This window comes from Polyodon spathula, chromosome 9, assembly GCF_017654505.1.
Source record: "Polyodon spathula isolate WHYD16114869_AA chromosome 9, ASM1765450v1, whole genome shotgun sequence".
NCBI lineage: Eukaryota > Metazoa > Chordata > Actinopteri > Acipenseriformes > Polyodontidae > Polyodon > Polyodon spathula.
The window spans coordinates 16,378,715-16,402,856 of record NC_054542.1 but is presented as its reverse complement, the minus strand read 5'-3'; the positions used below and the strand labels follow the sequence as shown (position 1 = coordinate 16,402,856).

Below are 24,142 nucleotides of genomic sequence, written 5' to 3'. Positions count from 1 at the left end.
CCCCTTAAAGTGTCGTTTTTATTAGCCATTACGTCTGCCAGAAGAGTAAGTGAGCTTCATGCTCTGTCGATCGATGACACATGTATGGCTTTCATTGGAAATGACTCGCATGTAACATTAAGAACAAACCCAGCCTTTTTGCCAAGGGTGGTCTCATCATTCCATATTAACCAACCAGTCGTTTTGGAAACTTTCAGACCTCCCCAGCACGAGTCTGAGGAGGACTGTAGGCAGCACATGCTTTGCCTGGTCCGGGCCCTGTGCTGTTACCTGGATAGGACAGAGGCTATGGGTCCCGCTTTAGAGGTCAGGCCCTAGCTGTGCTCTTGGTAATCTGGAGCCAGGACAGCTTTGGTTCTGCTTCCCATTTGGTAACGGTTGTCATTCCACTTGAAAGGGAACGTTAGGTTATTACCATAACCCTGGTTCCCTAAAAAGAATGACAACCATTAACCTTCAAAGTAGTGTCCCCAGCTGACCTCCGATTTCGAAAGAAAATGGCGATATGCTACTGCGAGGATGACCCGCTTCAGGAGGAGGTGGGAGGGACTTCCTCCTCACAGCAGGGCCCTGATAGGACAGCTTTTTTATATATGCTCAGTGATTGGCGGTGAGAGAGGCTCTTCCCATTCAGTAATGGTTGTCCTTCTTTTCAGGGAACCAGGGTTATGGTAATAACCCAACTTTCATCTATGGCTAAAATGGGCACATTTTGGAGCAACTGTCAACTCAGTTTACTAACTTTGGCAAGTTATTGTCATAAATATCAACCTCAATCGAGACTCCAGCCTCTCGAGGTAAACCTATTAAACCTATTAAACATAAATAAAAATCACAATACTCACACTTTTGTTGAAAAAAACATTAAAAAAAAAAACATTAAAGAACTCATCTCAAGCGTTTTGAAATGGTTAAAAATGCAATCAACACATTAGTCGTAAATACACATTTAAGTGTATACTAATTGAAGAAGACATAACGTCCATTATTTATTTTTTTGCGAGTTTATTCATCATGTGACTTCATGTCTCTGCTGAAATTCAACATGGCGGCTGCACCAACGAGAGAAAAAAAAGCAGTGTTTCAGACAGAGCTAAAAGAAATCTGATTATCTATATGAGGATGGTGTGCTAGTATTCTTAGTTACTGTAATTCACGTGATCATGTACGAGTCAATACCATTAATATAATGCCAGTTGTAAACACATAGAGAATAAGAAAGCAAATAAACGGTAACAATGGCAAAGCACTGCATTTTTCTATACTGAAAAACTTCTACCTAAGATACTGCGCTCACGTGGCGGAGCTTTCCTGAAGTAAGTAAGCTAACTTAATTGTGTTTTTTTTTTTTTTTTTTTATTGTGTAGTTTATTTCTTTCCACGCTACCTGCCTTTAACGAAGCTATAATTAGTATTTTTAAACCATGGCCATTTCTTAATTTAATTATATTTTCTGACGACAAAGAAATGAGCTCAAAACTATTTTTCTAGTTCTACAATCATTAAAGGAAACTGATCACTTTGCTGTTTAAGGATGTAGTCACTATACTACACACTGTTGATTTCATAAAGACATTCTGTCTGGAGACACGCCTCTTTTTAAATCTTGCAAATAACACTGCAGAGTTAGGAAAGAAACAATTGAGAGGATTAATTATGCGTTTACATTAAAAGGGGGCGCTATTTAAATTACAATCGGGTAATACACAGAAGTGAACCTGTTTTAGAGCAACACGTCAGTCACCACGCCTTTATCAGTTTCATATTTTATTCTGGTTATTATTATAATGCCAGTAAAACTCTAAACTTAATTTGTGGAGTACTTTACATTGGATTACTCTCTATGACATTGCTGGACTGTTACTAAACTGTTTCATATTTTTTATTGTTATTGTAAATGCCAGCAATAAACACCTTTTATTTGTAGACTGAACTACTGTGAATTGTAATTCTCACAACTGTATTGGACATTTGATTTTCTGAACTATTGTAATATAATTCTTAGGTTTTCGTGATTGTTTTAATGCCAGCAATCAGCAAAGTGATGTTTATAAACATGACAGGTTTGAAGTGTCTTCAGGTGCTTTACTTACTATTACAGCAACAATATTTATTAAATGTACTTGTTTTAACTAGCAACATTATATTTATGTTTAAATGCCATTGCCATATTTCATTATTAATATGTTGATGAAAAGTGGGAACAAATGGAATTGGTATTTGGTATTCCCAAGAATGGAACAATTAGTAGCTTTAAAAATGGTTACAATTGAAGGCAGTGCAGATGCTAGTTTTTCTGCAGTAGTATAACACAATTTTATTGAGGCCACCAATTAAGCATGCAGTCTATAACTATGGTAACAGCCAACAGGGCTGCATAGGATCAGAGGATGTTTCAAAATCAGAAGAAGAGCCATAATAAATGTCTTGTTTAAATTTAAAGTAATTTTTTAAATTGTTGAGATACTTGTGTTGGAATGTTGTTTCAAAATTGTATAATGCAACAAAAATATATTAAAAGGGTTAATGCGTGGCTGAAGGTTTCTCACTGATAATGTACACTTTCTCAGTCAAAATGGCAAGTTTCTCAGTATCTAAAGGGAACATAAGAACATAAGAAAGTTTACAAACGAGAGGAGACCATTCGGCCCATCTTGCTCATTTGGTTGTTAGTAGCTTATTGATCCCAGAATCTCATCAAGCAGCTTCTTGAAGGATCCCAGGGTGTCAGCTTAAAAACATTTTGTTTAATTGTATTATTTGTTAATTGTTAATTATCCCCTGCACTTGGAGGTAATTGTAAATTAGAACCAGGTGCAGGGTATTTAGAGTGTAGCCAGTTTGTTCTGGGCTGTGGCTGTAGAGTGAAGAGCTTGATTGTGATGCTGTGCAAATATAGAGGTAAAACCTATGTCTGGTTTAAAGCTTTTTGTTAAAAGTGTGTGATGTTTTGTTTGACAGGTAAACAGCGTAGCTGTCCTGCGCGTTAGTCAGGGACTTGCCAGTTTGTAGCGAGTGCTCAATGAGAGCTAGGTTTTTGTTTCGTTTATTTGTATGTTGAATAAAACTGTGCGTATTTATTTCTGGGTCACGTTTTTAAAGGGACATAAACCCAAATTACAGCCAGCCTGTTCACAGTGTGTGTGTGTGTGTGTGTGTGTGTGTGTGTGTGTGTGTGTGTGTGTGTGTGTGTGTATCTCTATCAGTGCCTATAGAAAGTCTACACACCCTTTCAAAATGTTCACCTTTTGTTGCCTTTTAGCCTGGAATTAAAATAGTTTTTTTTTTTTTTTCATTTATCTACACATCCTACCCCGCAACTTCCAAATGAAAAAAATATTGTAGAAATATGTAGAAAATTAATTAAAAAATAAAAAGTGAACTATCTTGGTGTAGCTCAGGTGTAACCAATCGCCTTCAAAATCACACCCCAAGTTAAGTGGGCTCCACCTGTGTTAAACTGTAGTGATTCTCATGATTCCAGGATACATTCAGCAGTTCCAGTAGGTTCCCTTTGCTGGGTAGTGCATTTCAAAGCAAAGGCTCAACCATGAGCACCAAGGCGCTTTCAAAAGAACTCCGGGACAAAGTTGTTGAAAGGCACAGATTAGGGGATGGATATAAAAAAAATAGCAAAGGCTTGAATATCCCTTGGAGCATGGTCAAGACGATTATTAAGAAGTGGAAGGTGTATGGCACCACCAAGACCCTGCCTAGATCAGGCTGTCCCTCCAAACTGGATGACCAAGCAATCAAAAGACTGATCAGAGAGGCTACCAAGAGGGCAATGGCAAAAGTTCAAGGGGGTGTAGACTTTAGAACATAAGAACATAAGAAAGTTTACAAACGAGAGGAGGCCATTCGGCCCATCTTGCTCGTTTGGTTGTTAGTAGCTTATTGATCCCAGAATCTTATCAAGCAGCTTCTTGAAGGATCCCAGGGTGTCAGCTTCAACAACATTACTGGGGAGTTGATTCCAGACCCTCACAATTCTCTGTGTAAAAAAGTGCCTCCTATTTTCTGTTCTGAATGCCCCTTTGTCTAATCTCCATTTGTGACCCCTGGTCCTTGTTTCTTTTTTCTGGCTGAAAAAGTCCCTTGGGTCGACACTGTCAATACCTTTTAGAATTTTGAATGCTTGAATTAGGTCGCCACGTAGTCTTCTTTGTTCAAGACTGAACAGATTCAATTCTTTTAGCCTGTCTGCGTATGACATGCCTTTTAAGCCCGGAATAATTCTGGTTGCTCTTCTTTGCACTCTTTCTAGAGCAGCAATATCTTTTTTATAGCGAGGTGACCAGAACTGCACACAATATTCAAGATGAGGTCTTACTAGTGCATTGTACAGTTTTAACATTACTTCCCTTGATTTAAATTCAACACTTTTCACAGAACGCTGTTGGAGTTCACAAAAAAAAAAACCCGGTAACCTTTTCACTTAATTTAAATCATTTAAATTGTTTTCTTTGTTAAGTTTTCAGGGCATTTTGTTAATGCATGTCTATTTTAGTTTTTTGCTGTTCTACATTTTTGAATGCAATTGTTCATTTTAACCATTTTTTTTTTACACCGCAGTACTCGCCCCCAATATCTCTCACAAGCACCTGGGTACATTTTTTTGTTGCATACGTATAGCTTATTATGTACTATATATCACCTTTCAGTACAATAATACGACCCCAAAAATTGACTGAATGACAATGCCCAAAAATAATCGTAATAATTTTTAATAAAGCAGTCGGCACAAATATAGTAGTAAGCGGTGGATTGTGCCGATTGCCAGCTTATTTTGAAAAGCCTGCATTTATTGTCGCTATTTTTGCTTTGAAAATAATCGGTTATTTTTTTAGCAGTCATTTTTAATATGTTAGCCTCTCGAAGTGCTAACACAGAAAACCCACCCCTTCAACAATGTTGTGTCAAGACGTAACACAGCTGTCATGTGGTTCCAAGATTTTTTTTTCACCCAGCAACGCGTAAGTGATCTAGTCTGCTAGAAGCTCAATAAATCCTTACTGTTAAAGGCACTGTAGCATCTGTAAGACGGACGGATCAGGTTTTTTCAAGCGGATGGCGACAGCAACTTTGCCGGGAGACCTGCCTGGCTGAAAAGGTCTGCGGAGAACCCTGTCAGTGATACAGACCTTTGACATGGGGTTTTTATACTTGGTACACAATTGTATTCTATGATTCCCTCAATAAAGTTCCAATACAAGTGGTGTCTACTAGGGATGGGTATTGGGACAGAGGATGTGTATTGTAATATATTGCTATACTGAAGACAATATTGCGATATGTATTGTGATACATATTGGAATTCAGTGATGCTGATGTTTGTTTTATTGCTACCAAAATGAAAACTGAACAGTTATTAATCAAATATGAATGCATATTGCAGTTTTGCATATTTCAAAAATGGTGATAGCTGTTCAGTGCGATTACATTTTTTCTTATAAATAATACCTATTTTCATTTTATATTAAACATGTTTTTGCTGAACTCAGCGTGTGTGAATAAATGCCAATTGTAAGTTGACACTTGTTTTGCAGTTCGCAGTTCAGCTTTCACTTCAGCTTTGACTTTGTTGTATGTCTGTGGTATTATAACTTATGAATTGTTTCCTGCTGGGTACTTGGTATCGTGGGTCCAGGACATTCACCAAGCCTCTGAAATCTGCAGAATCAACCATTCTGTAGGGCCTGAGTTCTTTAATCAAAGAAAATTAAATTAGCGGTTAATTCTCCCTGATCATAGTGATTGTTTGCTGAGCTGAAATCAATGTAGTAGCCTTTACTTGTTCACTGGGACAGTGACCCTTGAGCCTTAAACTAAGACTGGTTGATGGATTCCGGCGACTGTGTATGCTATGCGTCGCTTACACTTTACCGTAGCGCAGCCACCAAGGCGATATATCAATTCACGTTTATGCATTTGTGTGTATGTATAGACATATCATGTGTTGTATGTGTGTGTGTGTGTGTGTGTGTGTGTGTGTGTGTGTGTGTGTGTGTGTGTGTGTATATATATATATATATATATATATATATATATATATATATATAGTGATCGAGAGACCACTCGCTCATGTTCGTTGCCCCTTTCAAACATACCCAGCACACAGAGAAACTGAGTTTTCAAAGCATTTACGCACTGTTTTTAATAAACAATAACAAAAATAAAACAAATACCTCGCTTTTATTCAAGCACTAACTAACACAGGCTGGAATGTTCTCTAACAACTGGACAGGTAAGCTTGTTTACCAGTTGCAAAACAAAACGAAACAAACACAGTTTTACACAGCACAACTCAAAAAGGTTTTACACTACCTTTCTTCTATAATTACGGCTGTACCCACACCAGCACAGTCGGGCTTCTACACACACGAGCAGCCCAGAACAGACCGGCTGCTTTTTGAAAATACCCTGCACCTGGCTCTAACTTACAATGATAACCAGGTGCAGGGGATAATTACTAATAAAACAATTAACAAATGTAATTAAACAATAAAATAATCAAAATCAATGATCAAATTGGTTGTTTTCAGCCCGTGTCCTTCTGGGAGGTGTAGTCCTGTTTATTTTAAAACCTCAAGTTTTTATAGAGGCAAAAGAACATGAGTAAGAGCGGCCGTGTTAACATGTATTTTGGCAGGGAGGATTTTAACCCCCCTCCCTGCTCAGTTATACATCCTCCCCTCTGTCGTTATAAGACACTGGCCATACCACGGCCAATTAACACCACCCTTAAAAGGACCGCCCACCCCCAAGTCCGATTTCTTTAGTCTTTGCCCTCTTGCACGGGCGGGTTTGAGGGGGGTTGGTCCTTCCTCCGGTGCCTCTGGGAAGACCACAACCTGGCGATGACGGACCCGGGCAGCTTGCCCTGGGTGACTGCAGTGTAGTCGGGAGCGATAGCAGAGGTATGTGGCTGTGGACTGGCATAGCGATGTCTTGGAGACCAGGGGGAGTGGAACAGTAGGTAGGGCGAACTCAGCGACTAGCAGGAGGAGCGCCAGTGACACCAGTGATGAAGGCGCTGATCTCTTGGCAGATGTGGGATATTGGTGTTTTTCTGATTTTCTTTGTTGCTTTTATTCAGGCTTGGAATTCAATAGCTGAAATCACTCCATATAACTTGACTACTATGAAAATATTTCCCAAAAGAAAAAAAAAAAAGATTTCATGTGCACATTATTTCCTTTGCAGACTTCTGTTCATGGGTACAGCAGCCTACTAACACCATGGCAGAATATAAATAACAAGCCCAATACCCTTCCCCAATTTCTAGATTAATGCTTATTCCATTTCTAATAAGATCATAATATTATTGAATAATTGGAAGAGCTACGAGTGTCCAGCAAAAAGCAGAGAAAGGGGTTGGATTTGGTACAAAGATATTTATCTATCACAAAACAAAAGTATTACTTGTACCATATTAAAATAAAAAAATAAAATATCAATGTGGCAGGCTGGCGTGTGTGGTGACATCACAGACCTGGAAAAAGAGAGACACAGTCAGCACTGGGGTATGAAACGCACAATTGTTTTCTTTTATATCATTTTTTTACCTCCTCTGACTTGTGTTCTCCACTCCTGAACTCTCTAACACTCCCCCCTCTTGGGCTGTGGAAGCACCGACAGCCCCAAGAGTGGAACGTTGGAACTCCTCCCAATCCAGGTCCGTGTCCCCTCTCTCCAACTCCTTCCTTCCTTCCTCTCTGCCTCTCCCGGATATTGGAAGGGCAGGTGGCCACTGTGTGCCCAAACTCCCCACAACCAGTGCACCACTCGTCCAGGACATAGACCCAGTCGATGTCCCTCTGCAGCTGCTGTTGCTGCTTCCTCCAGCTCCTCCTTTTCCCTTCCATCCTCTTCCTCACTTGAAATACCAAAAAAAAAAAAAAAATGAAAAAACTGCAGTACCCTTCTGTAGTACCTCTTTTGGCCTGCGTCCAGGAGGCACTGGTGATCCCACGCTGAACACCACATGTGTACAGGATGTTGCTGAGTGATGACGTTAGGCCAGAATGAGGAAGCAAAACACAGAGGTAAGGTACTGCAGGCAAAGACGCTTATTTTATTAAACAACAAAAATAAATAAAATGTTTAAACAGAAAACACTGCTCACAGAGTGAAAATAAAGGTTTTAAATAAAACTAATTTGAACACAAAAACACAACAAAACCAAAGTCAGGCTGGGCAATTGCCTCCACTGAGCTATACGTTTCTGTTTTAAATTTCTCTCTCCGTGCTCACTTTCATTCCGTCTCTCGAACATCCACCCGGAGTGCAGAGAGCTGCAGGCTTTTATGCAGGTGACCATCTCCCGAAACAAATTAATCACTTCATTAATTCGGGAGATGGCCACCTTCTGCACAACGTTTTTAATCATTCCTGGCAGAGGACGAGTTACTCCCTGGCCTCTGGCTACGTAGTCATTTAAACACATACAATACAATAAATAAAACATAATAAACAAACACAAAATAACACGGGCGAAGGGGGAGACCCCATTCTAAAAATAAACAAGCACATTCATACAGTAGGGCTTTCCTACCGCACTGTTACATATAAGAACATAAGAAAGTTTACAAACGAGAGGAGGCTATTTGGCCCATCTTGCTCGTTTGGTTGTGGTAGCTTATTGATCCCAGAATCTCGTCAAGCAGTTTCTTGAAGGATCCCAGGGTGTCAGCTTCAACAACATTACTGGGGAGTTGATTCCAGACCCTCACGATTACGTACCTCCTATTTTCTGTTCTGAATGCCCCTTTGTCTAATCTCCATTTGTGACCCCTGGTCCTTGTTTCTTTTTTCAGGTCGAAAAAAATCCCTTAGGTCGACATTGTCAATGACTTTTAGAACTTTGAATGCTTGAATCAGGTCGCCTCGTAGTCTTCTTTGTTCAAGACTGAATAAATTCAGTTCTTTTAGCCTGTCTGCATATGACATGCCTTTTAAACCTGGAGTAATTCTGGTCGCTCTCTGCACTCTCTAGAGCAGCAATATCTTTTTTATAGCGAGATGACCAGAACTGAACACAATATTCAAGATGAGGTCTTATTAATGCATTGTACAGTTTTAACATTACTTCCCTTGAAGCAATTCAACACTTTTCACAATGTATCCGGGCATCTTGTTGGCCATTTTTATAGCTTCTCCACATTGTCTAGATGAAGACATTTCTGAGACAAGAAAAACTCCTAGGTCTTTTTCATAGATTCCTTCTCCAATTTCAGTAAATCCCATATGATATTTGTAGTGCACATTTTTATTTCCTGCGTGCAGTACCTTAAACTTTTCTCTATTAAATGTCATTTGCCATGTGTCTGCCCAGTTCTGAATCTTGTCTAGATCATTTTGAATGACCTTTGCTGCTACAGCAGTGTTTGCCACTCCTCCTATCTTTGTGTCATCTGCAAATTTAACAAGTGTGCTTACTATACCAGAATCTAAATCATTAATATAGATTAGGAATAGCAGAGGACCAAATACTGATCCCTGTGGTACTCGACTGGTTACCACACTCCATTTTGTGGTTTCTCCTCTAATCAGTACTTTCTGTTTTCTACATGTTAATCACTCCCTAATCCATGTACATGTGTTTCCTTGAATCCCTACTGCGTTCAGTTTGAGAATTAATCTTTTGTGCGAGACTTTGTCAAAAGCTTTCTGGAAATCTAAATAAACCATGTCATATGCTTTGCAATTATCCATTATCGATGTTGCATCCTCAAAAAAATCAAGCAAGTTAGTTAACACGATCTCCCTTTCCTAAAACCATGTTGACTGTCTCCCAGGACACTGTTACCATATAGGTAATTTTCCATTTTGTATCTTATAGTTTCCATAAGTTTGCATATAATAGAAGTCAGGCTTGTTGGTCTGTAGTTACCTGGTTCAGTTTTGTTTCCCTTTTTGTGGATCGATATTACGTTTGCAATTTTCTAGTTTGTCGGTACCACCCCTGTGTCAGGACACTGTTGCATGATCTTGTTTAGCGGTTTGTAAATAACTTCTTTCATTTCTTTGAGTACTATTGGGAGGATCTCATCCGGCCCAGGGGATTTGTTTATTTTAAGAGCTCCTAGTCCCTTTAACACTTCTGCCTCGGTTATGCTGTTATTTAAAACTGGATAGGAACTGGATGACATGTGGGGCATGTTGTCTGATCCTCCTTTGTAAAAACTTGTGAAAAGTAATCATTTAATATATTAGCTTTTTTTTTTCTTCATCTATGATTTTGCCATTTGTATCTCTTAGACATTTAACCTCCTCTTTGAATGTTCTCTTGCTGTTGTAATATTGGAAAAACATTTTGGAATTGGTTTTAACCCCCTTAGCAATGTTCATTTCTATTTCTGTCTTGGCCTTTCTAACTTCTTTTTTGACTTGCGTTTGCAGTTCCGTGTACTCTTTCTGTGTACTTTCTTTTTGGTCCCTTTTTAACGCTCTGTAAAGTGCCTTTTTTCGCTGAATAGTTTTTTTAATTGATCTATTAAACCATTTTGGCAATTTAGTTTTACATTTAGATTTGCCTACTTTAGGGATATAATTGTTTTGCGCCTCAAGTACTACATTTTTGAAGAACAACCATCCTTTTTCTGTGGAGACTGAGGAGATTCTGTAGCCATGTGACAAAACGTTTTGTGGTCTGACAAAATTAAAATGCTACTTTTTGGCCTAAATGCAAAGCGGTATGTTTGGTGCAATCCCAACACAGCACATCACCCAAAGAACACCATCCCTACTGTGAGGCATGGTGGTGGCAGCATTATGTTATGGGAATGTTTCTCATCGGCAGGGACTGGGGCACTTGTCAGGATAGAATGGAAAATGAATGGAGCAAAGTACAGAGAAGTCCTTGAAGAAAAATTTTAGGGGTTTGCTCCTCTCTGTCTCTCTGTAGCTATCTAGCCTTGCCTCGGCAGGATGCAGCAGAATCCACTTCCGACACCATATTTGACATGGTCTTGCTGGTGTCACGTGTGTGGATAGCTGCTGATTAAGCACGCAGAGAGACACATGGACATGGAGTTGAAACACTGGCACAGGCGCGCAGGATTTATTATAAGCAAAAGAAAACGAAAGTGAATGAAGGTGGTCATGTGACATTACCATCGATGGTAACTCACAGGGGACTAATACAGCAAGTTGTACAAAAATGCAAAACAAAACACAGTACAAAAACTACAAATAAAATGTGCCATAAAAAGGAGGTCCTGCTGGAATCCAATTCTTTCTATACTGTAGGCTGTTGTTACCTGAAACTAAGCTCCCTTCCTACCCTGCCCCGGTATACACACGACTGCAGTTTGTGTATTTGACTTACTGGATTCCAGACTGAAATACACGGAGAAACCCTGTAAGCCAGTTTAGGCATCAATCATTCACTGTTTGATTGACGTGATCAATCCACCATTCACACGTTTTGAGAGACTAAACCCTCCCACACATATCCTAAAATGTCAGTAGCGATTGGTCAAACACCACATGCTTTTGCAAAAAATAGGTCCTTAGATCCTCTAAATGTTGTATCCCTCAAAAGTTGCGCCAATCAAAGCACTATAAAAAATCTAATACAGACCTTTTTGTTGTCTTGTTTTACTTCCGCATCCAACATTGAATAACACAGAGAAATCGTATACAGGGCAGTTTACACATCAATCATGCACTTTATAAATGAAGTGACTGATATACCATTCACATATTTTGAGAGATAAAACCCTTCTACACACTCTGTAGAAAATAAACTAAATTATCTGGTGGTCACAACCGGCGCTACAGTGAAATTTATTTTAGGACGTACGTCGTACACCCCCTAGCACTGACAGGGATAAAAGAGTTATTTAATGGGCTGAACGTCGATTTTTCTTCAGTTGTTTTTATTTTTGGTGTACACTATTTTGAAAAAATAAGTGTTGTTTGCAGCTGGTAAATTTCTTGCTGGGCCAGGCCAAGTTGGACATATTAAAGAGCCGTAAGAATTGGGAGAGGGGAATACTGACGGGGGGTGATGTTGGTAAGGAGTTGAATTTAGGTATTACAAACTTGTGCACCAACTGGACATGTTTGGGGAGTGGGGGAGGTGGTGTGCTCAGTGAAGGAAGGACAGTTGTGTATGAAGTGCTGAAAAAATAAAAAATAATAAAATAACTCCTATATGTAGGGGGGGGGATTATAAAGTATGAATGTACATGTATTTTATATTTTATGAAACCTTTCTGTCTAGGAGGCAGTGTGATCCAGTGGTTAAAGTTTAGGACTTATAACCAGAAGGTCATAGGTTCAAATCCCACCTCTGCCACTGACTGACTCACTGTGTGACCCTGCGCAAGTCACTTAGCCTCCTTTTGCTCCATCCTGCGGATGAGATGTTAAATCAATTTCCTATTCTAAGTGACTCTGCACAGTTAGTCTACCTCTGTATTTTTTTACTCACCAATACCACAACAAATATTTAAGGATGTGTGTCCAGTGTCATGTGCTACAGTGTGGTTATGTTTGTTTCTTGCAGCAGTCTGTCTGAAGAGGAGAAGATGAAGTCTTTCAGCATTGACCAGGAAGCTAAGGTATAGTACATCTCACTTCTTGCATGGAGAATAGGTACAGGAAAGCTGCTGGAAAGTTTACTTGAATGTATTTTCATAAGTGCTTGCTTGTCGAAGTACCTGAATGAGACAATACAAATTATATAATCTTGTCTAAGCAACAACAACTTCAATTTCTATAGCGCCTTTCATTACAAGGATCGCGTCACACACAAGAGAAAAAGAAAATGAAACCAATTAAAAAGTGTAATACAGAATTTGATAAAAATCAATATTAAATAGTGATTACAAAAACGTTTTAATTGTAAAATTTGAAAAACTAAGATAAAAATCTAGTTTATAGAGTTAGAAAAATTAAGTTTAAAACAAAAATCTAAAATTGGAGTAAAAAAGTTCAAAAGAAAATTTCATTTTGATTGTAAAATAAGAAAACTGAGACTAAAAAAAAATATATATTGTATGAATACATCTTCAATCTTTAAAAACAGTAAGAGTTGCAGCTTCCATGACAGAAGGCATAACCTTCAATAGGAGCTTTACAAGAGTATAGAGGGTCAATAATTTGTAAGTAACTGGGTGTTAACCCATTCAGGGTGTAGTGAATTAGGTATACAATTTATTAATATATAAATTAGTCTGGAGCCGCCCTATTTAAGAACGTCCACATGTTAATAACCGAGTGTAACAGGGTCTTGCTTGTGGGTGTGTACATTCGCTGCTGAGTGATAGGCAGGAGATCAACACAGGAGTTGAAGTTGACATGCCCTGCAGGCGCGCAGGATTTATTCACAGCAAACAGAAAGAAAGTAAATAAAGATGGTCATGTGACATTACAACGATGGTAACGCACAGAGGACTAATACAGCAAGCTGTACAAAAATGCAAAATAAAACACAGTTAAAAAACTATCAAAATAAAGGTGCCGTAACAATGGCGTGCGCTACTCCCTAAGGCATGGAGGTCCTGCTCTATACACCTCGCTCACTATACATTAGTGGGATTTACAATCCCTGAACTAATCATCTCTGTTCAATCACAACCAAACCCCGACTCCGACAACTAGCAGGGTCATCGTCGGTTTCGCTTCTGATCCCGGGTCACTCTCACGGTGATCAGGATCACGCAGCCAGGTCTCAATGTCCGGGTAGCGTGGACGATCTTTAGCCCGTTGTCCGTGGCTTTGCAGAAGCTTCGAGGTGAACAAACAGGACCTCTTTATACCTGACGCTGTGCTGGAACACACCTACCTGCTGATTATCCACAGCTGGCAATCACACACAGCAGGCAGGCTATCCCAGGAGCATCAGGTACTTCATTAAATTGATTACAACAATTTACACACTTAATTTACAATATATACACAAAACCCACTCTTCATGTGCAGGGCTCCTGCCCTGCTACACCAAGACATAACATAATAGTTCGGTGAGATCATGTAGAACTCGGATTACCTTAGACAGTAATTGACATTCACACAATGTGTCAGAACTATAAAGCAATAGTTTATTTAGGAATAAAAAGGGGTGCACAACTAATCTAATATTACAGAAAGGAAAGGCTATTGGTTAGAGATAGCGTACACTTTCCATAGTCAAACAATTACAATGACCGTAACATCATTAGCATACATGGTTAATATACTAATATTGAATATGTCTTATCACACAAAGTGTCTACTTTGCATTAGTATTTTCAATACCTGTTTCTCATTGCAATCGATCATGTAAATATGAACGAGAATTAATTCAACTTCCCATTGAGAAAGGAATCCAACATTCCAGTACCTAAATTATCAAATTAGTTTTACCATGTTAATTTAGTTTAGACATGATGTACCAAACTAATAATATGTTATCCCTCAGTTGATTATATATTCAAATTAACTCACAAAGACGCAAAGATGAAATTCTCTGCATTTACGAGGCAACTCCTTTGAGTTGCACATTTCAAACAAACAAAATACATTTCTTACACACTCTAAAACAGGAAGTTATATTCTATTCCTAGAACAGTTGATACTTGATAGCATTTGCTTCAGTTACTTTCTCGAGTCATAAAGTATTTATTATTAGAGATGTAGAATACTTATTGATTTCCATATACAGATGTCAATCTGTGTCAATGAATACTGCAGCTCTCTGGATCCACAGTTCCAATGAAGACGGTGCTTTGCTGTACGCATTGTATTGCATAGGCTCGCAAAAAACAAATAGTTATTTTCAAATGGAGATCAGCTTGTTGATCTCCAAGTCTTGCAGCATTATAGTTGTTGGCAGTTTTCCGACTGGAAATAGTTTCGTTGACCAGATGTAACTCAGTTCAGATAATGCGTTGCAATTGAAAAGTTATGTAGTTCTTAGCAGTGTTCTTGTTGTAATTCTTCTGTATGGCTGGCTATGCTTCCTTTTTTGTTTTAGTCTCTCGTAGGGCAAAGAGCTACGGCTCTCTTCAAAGCTGATTTTAGCCACTCTTCAGAACCTTGGTTCTTCCTTGCCTTCCTTGAATTCCAGCACTTATGCTCCCATGATTCCGCAACTTTCTTCAGAGCAGTTTCTCAGAACTCCAAGCCACATCTAGCGGGTGGACACTCCTCGAGCACACCTCGTCTGTGGAGAGCATACTTAGGCAGCACTCAAGGGCAACATGCATGGGCAACACGTCCTTTGAAAGTCGCGTGGCTGGTTTTGTTGTCCTGACTTTCACCCTGTGATTGGTTAGTTTGGTTATTTTGGGCGTACCTGAGTCTAGGTGGAGGGTTTCTCATGGGTTGTCCTCGTTCAGAGACAGCCCATTGTTCTCAATTGGTCATTGGTTTTGACCCCTGTCGGCTCTATTTATGAGGGGTTGTGGAAAAGTGGCTGCTGATAGCGAACAGGTGTATAGCAGGTGCGGTGCTGGTGCAATAATCCAAAGCAACCAACAGCATAAGAACATAAGAACATAAGAAAGTTTACAAACAAGAGGAGGCAATTCGGCCCATCTTGCTCGTTTGGTTGTTAGTAGCTTATTGATCCCAGAATCTCATCAAGCAGCTTCTTGAAGGATCCCAGGGTGTCAGCTTCAACAACATTACTGGGGAGTTGATTCCAGACCCTCACAATTCTCTGTGTAAAAAAGTGCCTCCTATTTTCTGTTCTGAATGCCCCTTTGTCTAATCTCCATTTGTGACCCCTGGTCCTTGTTTCTTTTTTCAGGTCGGAAAAGTCCCTTGGGTCGACACTGTCAATACCTTTTAGAATTTTGAATGCTTGAATTAGGTTGCCGCGTAGTCTTCTTTGTTCAAGACTGAACAGATTCGATTCTTTTAGCCTGTCTGCATATGACATGCCTTTTAAACCTGGAATAATTCTGGTCGCTCATTGCACTATTTCTTTTTTATAGTGAGGTGACCAGAACTGAACACAGTATTCTAGGTGAAGTCTTCCTAATGCATTGTAGACTTTTAACATTACTTCCCTTGATTTAAATTCAACACTTTTCACAATATATCCGAGCATCTAATTGGCCTTTTTCATAGCTTCCCCACTTTGTCTAGATGAAGACATTTCTGAGTCAACAAAAACTCCTAGGTCTTTTTCATAGATTCCTTCTTCAAATTTCAGTATCTCCCATATGATATTTGTAATGCACATTTTTATTTCCTGCTTGCAGTACCTTACACTTTATTTTATTAAATGTAATTTGCCATGTGTCTGCCCAGTTTTCAATCTTGTCTAGATCATTTTGAATGACCTTTGCTGCTGCAACAGTGTTTGCCAATTTTCCTATTTTTGTATCTTCTGTAAATTTAACAAGTTTGCGTACTATACCAGAATCTAAGAATTAGGAATAGCAGAGGACCTATACTGATCCCTTTGGTACGTCACTGGATACCTCGCACCATTTTGAGGTTTCTCCTCTAATCAGTACTTTGTTTTCTACATGTTATCCATGTACAGTGCCGTGAAAAAGTATTTGCTCTGTCTGATTTTCTGCATTTTTGCATATTTCTGACACTGAATGTTGTCAGATCTTCAACCAAAATCTAATATTAAATAAAAGGGACCCCAAGTGAACAAATAACACAATATTTTGATACTTATTTTATTTATTAAAGAAAGTTATGCAACACCCAATGCCCCTGTGTGAAAAATTAATCACCCACTTAGACTCCAAACGCGAGTCCAGTGGTGCAAAGAGCAACCAAATGCTTCCTGTAGTTATTGATCAGTTTCTTACAACGCCGTGGAGGAATTTTGGCCCACTCATTGACATTTTTGCTTCAATTCAGTGACATTTGTCGGTTTTCGAGCATAAACTGCTAGTTTCAGGTCCTGCCACAACATCTCAATGGGTTTAGGTCTGGACTTTGACTAGGCCATTCCAAAACTTTAAATTTCTTGTTCTTCAACCATTCTGATGTGGACTTGCATGTTTGTTTCGGATCATTATCTTGCTGCATGACCCAGCTGCGCTTCAGCTTCAGCTCACAGACGGATGGCCTATCATTCTCCTGTGAAATTCTCTGATACAGAGCAGAATTCATGGTTCCTTCAATGATGGCAAGTTGTCCAGGTCCTGGTGCAGCAAAGCATCCCCAAATCATGACACTACCACCACCATGCTTGACCGTTGGTATGAGGTTCTTACTGTGGAGTGCAGTGTTTGGTTTTCACCAGATATAATGGGGCTCATGTTGGCCAAAAAGTTCCACTTTGATGGTGGAGTCATGAGCACTGACCTTAGCTGAGGTGAGAGAGGCCTGCAGATCCCTTGATGTTGTTGTAAGGTTCTTTGTGACTTTCTGGACGATTTTATGTCTTGCTCTTAGAGATTTTGGCAGGACGGCCACTCCTGGGAAGATTCACTACTGTCCCAAACTTTCTCTATTTGGACAATATGGCTTCGACTGTGGTTTGGTGGAGCCCCAGAGCCTTGAAATGGCTTTGTAACCCTTTCTGGACTGATAGACATTAACAACCTTTTTCCGGAGGTCTTCAGGAATTTCTTTTGATCGTGGCATGTTGTGCTTCTAGAACCTATGTGCTGACAGCTTCACCCTGGTAAGGGCCAAAGTTAGTCAGATTTATGTTGGCAGGGCTGGCCCAAATCAGGCCTGATTGTTAACCAAAGCATTCAAACAGCTGACCCTAATTATCCCTTTAATTGGGTAAAGTTAACTAGAGGGGCAATACCCTTTTCACACCTGAAGATTGCGTGTTTGACTACCTTGCACACCAAACAAATGAAAGAAGCACCAAACTTTGGTGTCATTTTTTTCTCTCATACTCCCTCTATATACTACTGCAACCCACAAAAAGATCTGACGAAATTCAATGTGAAAAATGTGCAAAAATGCAGAAAATCAGACGGGGCAAATACTTTTTCACGGCACTGTAAATGTAAATATTTTGTAAATATTGTGGGGTGGTGATTTGGTGGTGGTTGCCAAAATACATGTGAGAATGTGACTGGAGCTAATTAAATAATTGATAATTAGGCTCCAGCCACATGCTATAAAAAGGGGGAAATTACTTTGTTTGGTGGAGGTGTTTTGGGGTGAGTGTTACTGTGTTTGTTTGTTATGAAGTTCAGTGAAGGCTCTGCCCAGCCTGAACAGTTATTTTGTAAGCGTATTGTGTGTGAGATTTGTGTTTTGTTTGACATTTTTGTGGATTAAAACAGCGCAGCAGCGCTTTCACTGCAGTTTATTGTCAGAGTCTCTGTCCTCCCGGCTATCCTACCACACGTGGTGTCAGAAGTAAGATAGCGCCCCCAAGAGACTCGGAGTGGGACTGTAGTTTAAAAAAACACAAACACCACAAACACCAACCTGCTTCCTCAGCTCCCTCCTCTCAATGGGAAGCAAAGCTGGGCGCTGATTGATCATTAAATAGCTAATCAACTAATCAACCCCAGCCACAATGCATTTCCTTGAATCCCTACTGCATTGAGTTTGAGAATTAATCTTTTATGCAGGACTTTGTCAGAAGCTTTCTGGAAATCTAAATATACCATGTCATATGCTTTGCAATTATCCATTATCGATGTTGCATCCTCAGAAAAATCAAGCAGGTTAGTTAGACACGATCTCCCTTTCCTAAAACCATGTTGACTGTCTCCCAATGTGATGGAGCCTGTTCTGCCCCTTGAAAATGTGTATATGGACAGAGACAATAACAAAGTGAAACCCTCTGTGTTTGTTTATATGACTGGGGGGCAGGAGATGTGGTTATAAAAGGAAAAACCAAAAGGAAAATAAAAACCTCTGTTGTATGAGTATAGTAAAATAATATACATAGGATCAGTAACCGGTGGGATCCTATGGGGAAAACAAACAAAAGAAAATAAATATATGGGAAAGAATAATAAAATGCCAGACGTGGTGGGAAAAAAAGTAATATATGTTATGGAAAGCTGAACACTGTTGTCTCCCTGAACAGGTGTACATGGTCAGAGAGATAGGTGGACGGGAAAAAAAAGTAGCTAAAGAAATCAACGAAATCAAACTAACTTTTCGGTTTATAATGCTGATATTAAAAATGTGAGTGTAAAAGTTAGTGAATTGTAATTACTGCTAGGTTATTGTTTAAAAGTGAATTTAAAAGTCTTATTTTAAGAAAAGGATGAAGTGTGTTGAAGCAGCACAGCCAGAGCCGCGTCATGACGGTGAGGGGCAGAGCTGCTTAGCGGCAGCCATGTTCGTTGTGACAGATTTAAGCTTCAGAGTGCCATATAGCAGGTAAAACAGGTACAGCACATTTTTCCACATCCCATATGTTAATGGGTTGGAGTTCCTAGGATAATACCACAGAGTAGGGAAGCAGTATTGTATTGTAAAGTATTTTTTAGATTATTGTAAATTGTTTTATAAATAAGGGATAGTAAACATGTATTATTTTGGATCAGTCCTGGGCGGGGTTTCCTGGGGAAGGGATATAAAAGCCAGAGCCTGGATCAGTAGGAGAGAGAGAGCAGGCAGTAGCTGGTTTCTACAAGCCTGGAATTAATAATAAAAAAGTGATAGTTGCTGAAGCCAGGTTTTTGTTTGGGTTTCTTTGCATTATAAACTAGTATAAGTTTAGGTAACGTGTTTGTTTGAAACTGTTTTTTGTTTGTTTGTTTGTTCAAAGTTTATTGCTTGTGCCAATGAGGTGTTTTACAAAGGAACAATAATTATTGTGAACTTAATAAAACCCACCACACTTGAAACTCCCAATCAACTGTCTCTTTGAGTTCCTGCAAATATTCCACCAGACCATGGGTCGGTCCACAACTCCCAGGATACTGTTACTATGTTGGTAATTTTTCCATTTTGGATCTTATTATATTTACATATAATAGAAGTCAGGCTTATTGGTCTGTAGTTACCTGGTTCGGTTTTGTTTCCCTTTTTGTGGATCAGTGTTGCGTTTGCAACTCTCCAGTCTGTTGGTACAACCCTTGTGTCAAGAGTCTGTTGAATGATCTTGGTTAGTGGTTGTTCAATATTTGCAGCTTGTCTATTTGCCCCTGACCTATTTAGGTGCAGTCCATCTAACTTGTAGTATCTAGTTCTTCCCCAAAAGCAGTCCCAGTTAATTGAGTCTTGCACACACCAGCCAGCCAGTCAAGTATTTCTAGCGCTCATTCTAACGAACATTTTAGCCCTCTACCAATAACAGGTAAAGCCTGACAAAATACTTCTGCATCCTAACTCTTTCAACTTCCTTGTTAATTTAAAATTCACTTTCAATACCTCAGATTTTCTGTCCCTTATGTCATTTGTACCAACATGTACAATGAGTTTTTTTTTTTTTTTTTAAATCATTTAATAATGTGTGCACTCTTAATTCAGTGTCCTTGACTTTTTCAGTGTCCTTGACTTTTGATCAGTGAACAGTCCTGCTAGAAGTATCAGAAAATTTTTTTTAGAACTTGAAGCTACTGCACTAACAAGTAACTATGATGTGATAGGTGTTATAGAAACTTGGTTGTTTGAGAGTGATGGGGATGAATATAATATTTGTGGGTATACACTGTATAGGAAAGACAGGCAGGACAGAAGAGGTGGAGGGGTAGTGCTATACATCAGAAACAGTCTTGAAGCCCAGGTGTTAAACCTGGACAAAGAAAACAAAGCTAAATCAATATGGGTCAGAATAACGGACACAAATTCAAAGGGCATAGTAATATGAGCATGCTATAGACCGCCAGATTCAGACAGTGAGCAAAATAATCCGTTATACAGTGACATTAGAAATGCATGTAGCAAAGGAGAAGCAATACTAATGGGGGATTTCAACTTCCCCCATATAAAATGGGAAAACCCGGTGAGGAGCACGACGGATGAAATTGAAATGGCGGAAATGACAAATGACTGCTTCTAACACAATTTGTCAAGGCACCGACTAGAGGGGAGGCATGCCTTGATTTACTCTTTTCAAATAACGAAGACAGAATAACTAAAACAGAGGTCAGAGAACCACTGGCAAACTCAGACCACAACATGGTCTCATTTGAAGTGTTTTTTAAAACCCCAAAAGTAATGACTAAAGCTAAGGTTTACAATTTTAGAAAAGCAAACTATGAAGGCATGAAACAGAGACTAACAGAAGTAGATTGGAGTAAAATAGAGAATACATCCACAGAAAAAGGATGGCTGTTCTTCAAAAATGTAGTACTAGAGGCGCAAAACAATTACATCCCTAAAGTAGACAAATCTAAATGTAAAACTAAATTGCCAAAATGGTTTAATAGATCAATTAAAAAAAATATTCAGCGAAAAAAGGCACTTTGCAGAGCATTAAAAAGGGACCAAAAAGAAAGTACACAGAAAGAGTACACGGAACTGCAAACGCAAGTCAAAAAGGAAGTTAGAAAGGCCAAGAGAGAAATATAAATGAACATTGCTAAGAGGGCTAAAACCAATTCCAAAATGTTTTTCCAATATTACAACAGCAAGAGAACATTCAAAGAGGAGGTTAAATGTCTAAGAGATACAAATGGCAAAATCGTAGATGAAGAAAAAAAATAGCAAATATATTAAATGATTACTTTTCACAAGTTTTTACAAAGGAGGATATGGACAACATACCCCACATGTCATCCAGTTCCTATCCAGTTTTAAATAACTTTAGCATAACCGAGGCAGAAGTGTTAAAGGGACTAGGAGCTCTTAAAATAAACAAATCCCCTGGGTCAGATGAGATCCTCCCAATAGAACTCAAAGAAATGAAAGAATCTATTTACAGACCGCTAACCAAGATCATGCAGCAGTCTCTTGACACAGGGGTGGTACCGACAGACTGGAAAATTGCAAACGTAATACCGATCCACAAAAAGGGAAACAAAACTGAACCAGGTAACTACAGACCAGTAAGCCTGACTTCTATTATATGCAAACTTATGGAAACTATAATAAGATCCAAAATGGAAAATAACCTATATGGTAACAGGGTCCTGGTAAACAGTCAACATGGTTTTAGGAAAGGGAGAGTGTGTCTAACTAACTTGCTTGATTTTTTTGAGGATGCAACATCAATAATGGATAATTTGCAGACGACACAAAAATAGGAGGAGTGGCAAACACTGTTGCAGCAGCAAAGGTCATTCAAAATGATCTGGACAAGATTCAGAACTGGGCAGACACATGGCAAATGACATTTAATAGAGAAAAGTGTAAGGTACTGCACGCAGGAAATAAAAATGTGCATTATAAATATCATATGGGAGATACTGAAATTGGAGAAGGAATCTATGAAAAAGACATAGGAGTTTTTGTTGACTCAGAAATGTCTTCATCTAGATAATGTGGGGAAGCTATAAAAATGGCCAACAAGATGCTCGGATACATTGTGAAAAGTGTTGAATTTAAATCAAGGGAAGTAATGTTAAAACTGTACAATGAACTAGTAAGACCTCATCTTGAATATTGTGTTCAGTTCTGGTCACCTCGCTATAAAAAAGATATTGCTGCTCTAGAAAGAGTGCAAAGAAGAGCAACCAGAATTATTCCAGGTTTAAAAGGCATGTCATAAGCAGACAGGCTAAAAGAATTGAATCTGTTCAGTCTTGAACAAAGCAGACTACGCGGAGACCTAATTCAAGCATTCAAAATTCTAAAAGGTATTGACAATGTCCACCCAAGGGACTTTTTCAGCCTGAAAAAAGAAACAAGGACCAGGGGTCACAAGTGGAGATTAGACAAAGGGGCATTCAGAACAGAAAATAGGAGGCACTTTTTTACACAGAGAATCTAAGGGTCTGGTATCAACTCCCCAGTAATGTTGTTGAAGCTGACACCCTGGGATCCTTCAAGAAGCTGCTTGATAAGATTCTGGGATCAATAAGCTACTAACAACCAAACGAGCAAGATTGGCCAAATGGCCTCCTCTCATTTGTAAACTTTCTTATGTTCTTTTGTTCTTAAGGGATCAATTTATTTTCACACATGCTGTTTATTTTACACGTGCTGATTTAAGTTTTTTTTTCAGAATAAAACAGATTTAAAAGGCATCTAATGTTTCTGGGTTTTTGATTTAAATACTGATATACATCATTGGGGAATATGTTGGGTGACAATGTCTTGTTATCTAATAGGATTACCTTCCAGCTGAAGAATGTTATTGCCCTACAAATAAAGGTGCATATTAGATTGAGACAGGATGACACATTTCCAGTTCTAGCTGTTCGAGCTGAGGGACTGGAAGTTCTGTGGGTACTCTGCTTAATGGATTTTTTGTTTTTGTTTTTACAGTGTTTTGCTGTTCGTTCTCTGGGCTGGGTAGAGATGTCAGAAGAGGAACTGGTCCCTGGGAAAATCAGTATTTCAGTCAATAACTGTATCCGTCAGCTCTCCTACCACAAATACAATCTGCACAACACAGCTGGCATCTGGGGAGAGGTAGGGAAAGGGACTAGGGACTGAGAGTAAGGTACAACTTACTGCTGTGCTTTCCAAGGAGATTTGTTTTCGCATCGCTATCGTCTCGGTGTCTTTCCATCTGTTCAATATAGAGAGGCTGGCGTCTTTCCGATGCTCCCTCTCTAGCTCGTGACTGCTGAAATGGTTGGGTCCAATTGATAGCTGGACCTTCAGCATTCAAATAAGGCTCCTCTCTCCAGTCTTGGCTTTTGGGTAGCCATGGTGGTTTCCCTTGGGGCATGAAGTTCGCATGAATTCAATCTTCTCCCGTCATGACTCCTTACTGTGACGGAGTTCACCAAGTGTCCTATGGAATGTGGTTGGGGGATCCTTCTGACCGAACCACTGTGAGCTGCTCTACTAAGAGAGAGTAGTTCTCTCTAACATGCTGTGGAAGTGAATCTGAGCCAGTCCAGTCATGTCTCCGTGCTGCACGTGCAAACGGAAAAAAAAACAAATCCCAGTCTTTGCCATTATAGGTCGCTAGCATGGCATTGGAACAACATGAATTTGTGGAGCAATTTATACTGTAAGACTGGTACTTGTCAGCACTGCTCAGTGATATGTTACTGCCCCAATCAACAGTCTGTAAGGGTGCAAAAGTACTGCCCCCATGCCCAATTGATTGCGGTGTGTGTCCTGTTCTGGGTCCATGTCCAGGTTATCAGAAAGGGAGAAAAGTTGGCTGTCAGGCCTCCTGTCTGGA

At 39.3% G+C, this 24,142-nt stretch overlaps 1 protein-coding gene across 2 annotated transcripts in view; it reads left to right on the top strand.

The window, feature by feature from the left end:
* The window catches only part of apbb1 (amyloid beta (A4) precursor protein-binding, family B, member 1 (Fe65)), a 116,022-nt gene that overhangs the window by 35,779 nt on the left and 56,101 nt on the right, over positions 1 to 24,142 (top strand). For both annotated transcript variants that reach the window (XM_041258766.1, XM_041258765.1), the window contains exons 5-6: positions 12,518 to 12,572; positions 23,269 to 23,415. In XM_041258766.1, coding sequence (XP_041114700.1) covers positions 12,518 to 12,572; positions 23,269 to 23,415 — 202 coding nt within the window. The remainder of the gene's footprint in view (positions 1 to 12,517; positions 12,573 to 23,268; positions 23,416 to 24,142) is intronic.